The sequence below is a fragment of the Doryrhamphus excisus genome, chromosome 2 (genome assembly GCF_030265055.1).
Source record: "Doryrhamphus excisus isolate RoL2022-K1 chromosome 2, RoL_Dexc_1.0, whole genome shotgun sequence".
NCBI classification, from domain to species: domain Eukaryota; kingdom Metazoa; phylum Chordata; class Actinopteri; order Syngnathiformes; family Syngnathidae; genus Doryrhamphus; species Doryrhamphus excisus.
In genome coordinates, this window is record NC_080467.1 from 8,147,725 (window position 1) to 8,156,341 (window position 8,617).

The following is an 8,617-nucleotide window of genomic DNA, read 5'->3' on the forward strand; positions in this document are numbered from 1 at the left end:
AGTATATATATATTCATTCATTCATTTTCTACTGCTTATCCTCACGAGGGTCGCGGGGGATGCGGGAGCCTATCCCAGCGGTCTTCGGGCGAGAGGCGGGGTACACCCTGGACTGGTGGCCAGCCAATCACAGGGCACATATAGACAAACAACCATTCACACTCACATTCATACCTATGGACAATTTGGAGTCGCCTAGCATATTTTTGGAATGTGGGAGGAAACCGGAGTACCCGGAGAAAACCCACGCATGCACGGGGAGAACATGCAAACTCCACACAGAGATGGCTGAGCTAACCGCTTATACCCTGGAACCCCGACTCACGATGACGCCACAGAAAGCCGGTGTTCTTTCAGGGCTCACTTTCACGCAGACCTCATTATCCGAAACTTACACGAGAACACAACATTCTAACAACATTTATAGGTCAGAAAAGTGGAAAGGGTATTATTGGTCCCCGTTAAAGTTCTTTGGAAATTTTATTTTTGTAATATTATGACTTTATTCCCATTATATCTTGACATAATGTAACTTTTTTCCCCTACCCTCATTTTACAAAAAGCCATTTCTCAAAATATTATGATTCAACTAAAATGATAATTTTTATAATAATATTAAGCATTTACTCTTATAAAATTGTGACTTTTTCCCCATGTTACAATAAATATTTTATATTTTACTAAATATTTACTAAATATTTTGTAAAATTTTGTCTTTTTCCCCTACTGCTCATCTGCTGTTTTAAATTAAAATTTTCTTCTTTTGAATTTTCTTTTCGGAAATATGACTTTATTCTCCGCAACCTAACCCTTTTATTTTTACTTTGTTTATTTATTTATTTTTTTTATAATATTCCGACTTTTAAAAAATGTATTTTTAACAAATATTTCAACTTTATGCCACTCAAATGTTATTCTTCCTCATAATACGACGTTATTTTTGTGCGATTTCAACTTTTTTTCCCTTTAGATTCCAACTTTTTAATCAATATTTTTGACTTAAAATCACAGTTGACCTGGCTGTTTTCTTGTCACCGCACTTTGGACACCCCTGTAGATGCGTGACGGTACGTTCTGAGACCCCCGCAAATGGCTTCAACCGTGAGTGATTGAGACGCGGTTAAAAATATCTATTTTTGACACACAGCTCACTCCTCCCCCTCCGAGCTGTCCTGTTCGCATGACATTGACGTTTTCCTCTTATTTTAGATCAGTGGGGGAAAAAAAAAGTTGTAATTATTGCATTGCATTCCGCTTCAGAACACTCCTCGTCTGTCTTTCAGTCGCCGTCACACGTGCACGGGGAAGCTAATAAGCTAAATGCATGGAAGCACCATGCAGGTTTCAGCCCTAAACACTTCTTGAGCGCTTTTTAAAGCATAAAATGTATACTGGAGGTACTAAGGAATGACAGTGAAAGATGATGGACTCAGAGGCACGGTCTAGCTTTTGGCCGGGAATCCTTTCTCGCAACTATGCAAGCAGGTTTGCTGTAGGCTCCGGCGGTCTTAGATGCTTGGTAAATAGCCCCCCTTTAGGTTAGCATACCTGCAGTCACTTTATAAAGATTAAAACCTAAAAAAAAAAAGAAGCACTGAAGGTGTTTTCTTAAGCTTGACTAAACTGCCGCCATTGGAGCTTACCAAGATAGCGTCCCATTGTCCTCCCTCCACTGTTAAGCCGTTTTAAGTTTAGTTTGGGGCATGGTTTTAACTTATTTATCTGATATGTCTCTACGTGCCCTCAAAAAAACAAAAAGCCACGAGCCGTCAAAGCTCAGGTAGCGACCGTTTGAGGCTTTGGACAATTAGCAGCCGGGGCTAAGCTCTGTTTCTGGCCGCCAGCACGCCCGTAAGTGCTTCTCCGTTTTCAGGTCAGCGCTGGAGGATTTGCACCGGTGCGGATTTGACTGCGAGAGATTAAATAGCATAGCAGTCGTTTTTGGACCGAGCGTACATGACATTTCAGCCATTTTTCCTCCAGTCGCCCTCCTCCCTCCTTTTTAACGGAGCTGACGTTTGAGCGACAGCTTCATTTCTCCTGTCACCCACTTGATTTTTCCCAGCCCCTCCCTGACCGGAGGGGGTAAATTGCAGGGTATAGACGGAGCCCTGGTCCATGCTGCTGGCTGGCAGGGGCCCCCCTACCCTGTCATTTAGCCTGGACACACTGGCCCATATTTAAGTGCGGAGGCCTGTCTGTCACATGACTCATGGAGATGCTGCATTGTAATTGAGAGAAGCCAGCGTGTTGTGTTCAACAGCCACGGAACTTGCTGTAAATTGGCATTATTTGGAGTGTCAGGACGACATTGGAAAAATACTATAATGATCCGTTTGTACATGAAATACAATTTTACAACAAAGTTGTGATGTTTGGAGAAAAATGTTATTAAATACTGAGTCATGATATTACAGCAAATTATTACAAGACATAAACTTGATTATTTTAATATTCTGAAGGGCATTATCCCTGAATATAACTGTTATATGACTATAAAATTGTTATGACAGCAATAAAAGAAATATTACACTAAATAAATATCGTAAATAATTAGTCATTCCAAGAGTAAAGTATGAAAATGACAAGAATTTATCATTTTAATTCAGTAGTGATGTACCCCGCCTCTCGCTGGATGAAAATGTATGGATGAAAATGAATCTGTTCATAGAATAAAGTCATCTTCATGTGACTTCAAAAAGTCATAACATAAAGTGGAAAAACCCCGCCTTCAGCTTCGGGTGGGAACTCATTCAGATGACAAAACATACCTAATAATATTGGAGATGTGTGTTTGTACAATTCTAATTACACTAAATATGTTTGTCAGGGATATATGAAACCCCGGGGGGGACAATCCTACTGAAGGCCCATCTCGACATCGAGACCTTTACGATGGACAAAGAGGTGCGGAGAATCAAGCAAGGGCTCGGCATCAAGTTCTCCGAACTGGTCTACAATGGTAAGTCCCTCAGATATGAAATGATATTTCTTTCCAGCTATCCAATCCATCCAATCAATCAATCCATCCATCCAGCTCGATACGTGTGCCTGCGTGTGGCTCAGGTGTCTTAATCCTCCCTTCTGCGCCGTCTCCGGTCTCCTCTGCACCTTCATCCACATAATAGGATCAGCACCATTAGAGACTTGACCACTCGGCCACTTCAGTTATACCCTCCAGAGACAGGAAGCAAACACACACACACACACTCATTAAGGTGTTACCTTCAGAAGCAGGCCAGAGATTAAACCCACTGGATTTAAACATTAATAACTAAACACACAGAAAGAGTGTGTGTGTCTCGTTTTAACACCCCACCTGTCCCGCATCTGTGTTCCATTTACTTCCCTCCAGAGACTTTGTATCCTTGTCCTTTAAAACAAAGACGTTCAGGACACATTTGGACGGCTGAGAGACGCATCATGACGTGGAAGAATACATTTAGTGTATGATGTAAGCGACCTGTGTCTCCATTAAAACCCTCCACATATCTTATCATTGTTATATGGTAAACAAAAATGGACCAATGGCCTCAATTGACAAGGGAGGGGTTTCTCTTTGGGCAGACGATGAGGTGGAGGTCGGGTGCCGATCAGAGAAGGACCCCTGCCGAGCGCTGCAGGACCTTCAAACAAATGCAGACACGAGACTCCTCCATCTGTCTCTCCGACACGGACAGGGGGGCCAAGATTACCCCCCCCCCCCCCCCCCCCACCTAAACCATCCTCCCATCTACTGATGAAGCTAGCAACAATTTGAATGCATAATTTGTTGTTGAAGGAACAACACAATAGATAATCGCTACCATCGTCATCCTCTCCTTCCTTCACGCCGAGGTCATTACCTTCACTATGAGGAACAGCAAACCAGAGTTGAGGTGGCATCTGTAAAGCTGCTTTTGCTAGTATTTGAAGAGAATATTCATTCATTCATTCGCTTTTTCCTCACAAGGGTTGCGGTGGGTGCTGGAGCCTATCCCAGCTGTCTTCGGGCGAGAGGCGGGGTACACCCTGGACTGGTGGCCAGCCAATCACAGGGCACATATAGACAAACAACCATTCACACTCACATTCATACCTATGGACAATTTGGAGTCGCCAATTAACCTAGCATGTTTTTTGGAATGTGGGAGGAAACACGAGTACCCGGAGAAAACCCACGCATGCACGGGGAAAACATGCAAACTCCACACAGAGATGGCCAAGGGTGGAATTGAACCCTCCTAGCTGTGAGGTCCCCCATCAGCAGTGTAGTGCAACAGTGGCTGTTTCTCTCTCGTCGTACACGGAGGATGAAGACCGACCCACTGTGGAGTCTGTTTATTTTGGAGCCGGCATATTATTTGGAGAAATGGCCCCTGCAACTAAGCGGAACGATGTTCAGAACTCAGCTGATGGGACTACACTGCTGTCATACAACTTCATGTCAACAAAACAGTCAGGGACTGGGAAAAAGTAGCATTAAACATGTATAAAATGCACCAGAAAACCATTTTATATTATTTGGAAATGATACAAATCAATGCCTTCCTCTTCATGGAGGCCTCACGCCTAGTCACGCCATGTTTTATCTTTGTGTCCCCTCCCGCTTCAGGCTTCTGGTACAGTCCGGAGTTTGATTTTGTGCGACACTGCATCGCCAAGTCCCAGGAGAACATTGAGGGCAAAGTGCAGCTGTCCGTCTTCAAGGGTCAGGTCTACATCCTGGGACGCGAGTCACCCAAGTCGCTGTATAACGAGGAGCTGGTCAGGTGAGGATGGGAGGGGGTGAAGGGACTGTTTTGTCAGTGCTTGTTCACAAGTTGCCAGATGTGTTTTTATCAGTCAAAGTCGGGCGCAGTGCCGCCCTCCCACCCATTCACCAGCCCACCCGTTGTCAGGTCAGCTTTTCCATAGTTCGCTTTACAACCTCCATCAACATACTATACGGTCCCCGCTCGCACAAAGACATCAGAGAAGTGTCGAGCTCAGTTCCTGGAGGGCGGCCCTCGACCCCCACCCCTCCCCTCTGCCGCGCCCTGTGGCCTCTTAGCCACGCTAACAGTGGGTTTGTTCAGTAGGCTGACCCCTGATGCCCCGTAGGCAGGCTCAGCACTGACCAAAGTAAAAACCCCTCCATATGCCTCTCCATCTCCACTTGAGCCACACACACTCCACTTGTACCCTGGAGTCAGAGGAGAGGGAGCTGCTTTTAAAGAGGAAAAGTACCAAAGTACCAAAGTGGAAGTGTCATGCTTGTTAAGCAGGTCAGAGAGAGCGGTGCAAAGAAACACGCCTCAAGTGGATTGACATTTAGGTTCTTGCACTGCAAAGAGCGCATTTTGTTCTGAAGAGCGTAATACAGTATAATACAACGGAACCTCCAAGATCAGACTAAATCCATTCGGGGAGCCCGGTTGACCTCGCTTTTTGTTCACATTCTTCAGGGTTTTTTTTTCCCACACTAACGAATAGAAATCAGTTCCACCATCAAAAGCATTATTAACTGTGAAGGCAAGGTTTCTAAAAGCATTTTTAAAAGCAACAAAAAACACTCATTAACTTGATGTGAGCGTGCATCTAATGGTTTAATTCTTAGCAGTCACATGTGTGTAAAAATAAATTCATCCTTCTGAAACATGAAAATAATAAATCACACAAGTACAAGTCAATGTACGATGCTTTGTGGAAATTCAGAAGTGTATTTTTCCACAAAAGATACTGCAAGAATGCCTACATTTTGCCGTAATTGTAAAGCTGCTTTTGCTGGTATTTGAAGAGAATATTCATTCATTCATTCGTTTTCTACCGCTTTTGTCCTCACAAGGGTCGCGAGGGTGCTGGAGCCTATCCCAGCTGTCTTCGGGCGAGAGGCGGGGTACACCCCGGACTGGTGGCCAGCCAATCACAGTGCACATATAGACAAACAACCATTCACACTCACATTCATACCTACGGACAATTTGGAGTCGCGAATTAACCTAGCATGTTTTTGGAATGTGGTAGGAAACCAGAGTACCCGGAGAAAACCCACTCATGCACGGTGAGAACATGCAAACTCCACACAGAGATGGCCGAGGGTGGACTTGAACCCTGGTCTCCTAGCTGTGAGGTCTGTGCGCTAACCAATTGTCCGCCGTGCCGCCCTGAAGAGAATATGAATAAAGAGAATTCAATTACAATTAACTAAAACAAATACTGTCAATTCAGAAGTGTATTTTTCCACAAAAGATACATACTCACCAAAAACTACAGTTTACCGCAAGAATGCATACATTTTGCCATAACTGTAGCACCTAAATAGCACCCAATTGTAGCACAGTATGTGTTGCTTACATTAGCGTTACACTATGATGCTTTTGCACTCACTCTGCTAGCAACACAGCCTTTATGTTGCTACCTTGTTGAGCCTCATCGGTCGGACTGAGGTGTTGGGTTTCACCGTCGCAGCGTAGTCCCGAGGCCCGCTAACAGATGGACACTATAAATGTCCCATGCAAAAATAAAAAGTCAACAAAGACGGATTCGTCATGTTTTTGACTTTTGATTGGCGGTAATAATGCTTCACTAATGGAGGCTGCAGAACTGCCGTATGTGGCACACCCACATTTCTTGCCTTGAATTATACAATTCCGTGGGATAGTGTGAAGCGCACGCACACACACACACACGCAAGCCCCTGCCGACATTGGCGTCGTCTCTCAGTGGGCAACAGTAAACGGCATCATTTAACACAGTGGTAACACAGCCTGTCACCGCACCCATTTGAGAAGGAAATGTCACCCTCCTCGCTGTCGGCCGGCTCGCCTCTCAATTAAACTGCAGGGTTTCTAAGAGCAATACACGCGTGCGCACGCACACACACACACACACGCTGCCATATTCTCTGAAGCCACTCGCTCATAATGGCGTTCAGGTGCCAGGCAGGGAGCCTTGTATTGAGAGTTGATGATTTAGTTGTCAGACTTTCTTTTTATCGTGTTTATCCTATCATTTGTTGGCAATTTCCTCTTTGGCTAAGTGCTCCCAAAGAATGGGAGCGAGAGGCGAACACCGGGCGTCGCGTTGAGGAGAGGACTTCGCCAGGCAGTGTATTAAGCACGGCAGGTAGAAAACTGCCGTAATTACACGGGCGCCGCAGACATGCTCTTTTGTGCCGCGTTCACTCAGGAGCCCTGACAATACACTTGCACACCGCACCGCACTCCACTGCACACAAGTTGAATTGATTTAGCGTCTAGAACGCCACAGATGTTCTGATGAATTAGGGCCTCATAACTCATGACTTGATATGATGGGATTGTTTTATGAAGATCTTTATGTGCTTCGTTCGTCTGCATCTGTACATTGTCCCCGATATCGACTTATCGAGGGCAAACGACACCAAAGCAGAGCGTTGTGTCAGGAATCAATAGTCACATTATTTCCAAAGAGCGCTTTATCAACGATCCAGTTATCCCAGCAGGTAATGAGGCTTCACGTCTCTTCTGTTTACCGCTCGTCACCCAAACATTTTCCTTGTCGTCTTCTGTTGCTGTAGTATGGATGTGCAAGGAAACTACGACCCCTGCGACGCTTCGGGATTCATCAGGATTAACGCCGTCAGGTGAGCGACTGCAGAGACGCCAGTCCCGAGCTAAAAGAGTAAAAAGTATGTGTTCCTCACATGCAGGCTGCAGGAGCATCAGCGTCTGCAGGGTCTCTCCAACACCAAGCAGTGAAGAGCGACAAGCCCAAGTAATCTTTCCGAAACACTGACAATGTTATTCTTACTGGTGGGGGAATCTTGGTAATGGGGAAATGAGAAATAAAAGACGACAAGCGCTTTTTTTGTTTGTATGTGTGAATATTGTGCAGGGGCGTCAAACGGCAGATGTTGCAGGGAGCATTGGTTCGGCCATCCAAGCTCAAACCTGAGAGATTATTCCCAAGAATGGCACAGCTACGTATGACTGAGTTTTGGTTTTGTTTTTTTTTTTTACATTTCTGTTTTGAAGAGACCAGGTTTCGATTCCATCTCTCGGCCATCTCTGTGTGGAGTTAGCTGTACAAGCGGTTAGCTGTACAAGCTGAGCGAAACCAATCACAGCATTGCGGGCGTTCCCGGAGGCGGGCTGTGGGTGGAATAAATTAAAGCAGACCGTTACGGACATACAGCTGGAATAGCTGCAGATTCTGGAAGATCTAGAAAGAGTCCACAATTCAACATAAAGGGCTGGAAAGCAGCCAAACAGGTTCCCTTTAAGAATAAAGTATTTGGGAAAATGTTTTATATATACATATATATATATATATATATATATATATATACACATACCGTATTTTCTAGACTATAAATCGCTCCGGAGTATAAGTCACACAAGGCCAAAAATGCATAATTAGGTAGAAAAAAACATATATAAGTCACATTTTTTGCAAGTGATTTATTTTACAGGCAGCACGGCGATCGTGGTTAGCACACAGACCTCACAGCTAGGAGTTCAATCCCACCCTCTGTGTGGAGTTTGCATGTTCTCCCCGTGCATGTGTGGGTTTTCTCCGGGTACTCCGGTTTCCTCCCACATTCCAAAAACATGCTAGGTTAATTGACGACTCCAAATTGTCCATAGGTATGAATGTGAGTGTGAATGGTTGTTTG

At 44.7% G+C, this 8,617-nt stretch overlaps 1 protein-coding gene across 3 annotated transcripts in view; it reads left to right on the top strand.

Annotated features, from left to right (window-relative positions):
• ass1 (argininosuccinate synthase 1) overlaps positions 1-8,285 on the top strand; it is a 23,265-nt gene extending 14,980 nt beyond the window's left edge. For all 3 annotated transcript variants that reach the window (XM_058064458.1, XM_058064457.1, XM_058064459.1), the window contains exons 12-15: positions 2,831-2,962; positions 4,595-4,751; positions 7,520-7,585; positions 7,652-8,285. In XM_058064458.1, the coding sequence (XP_057920441.1) occupies positions 2,831-2,962; positions 4,595-4,751; positions 7,520-7,585; positions 7,652-7,700 (404 nt within the window). In that variant the 3' untranslated portion in view covers positions 7,701-8,285. The remainder of the gene's footprint in view (positions 1-2,830; positions 2,963-4,594; positions 4,752-7,519; positions 7,586-7,651) is intronic.
• Positions 8,286-8,617: the final 332 nt, after the last annotated feature.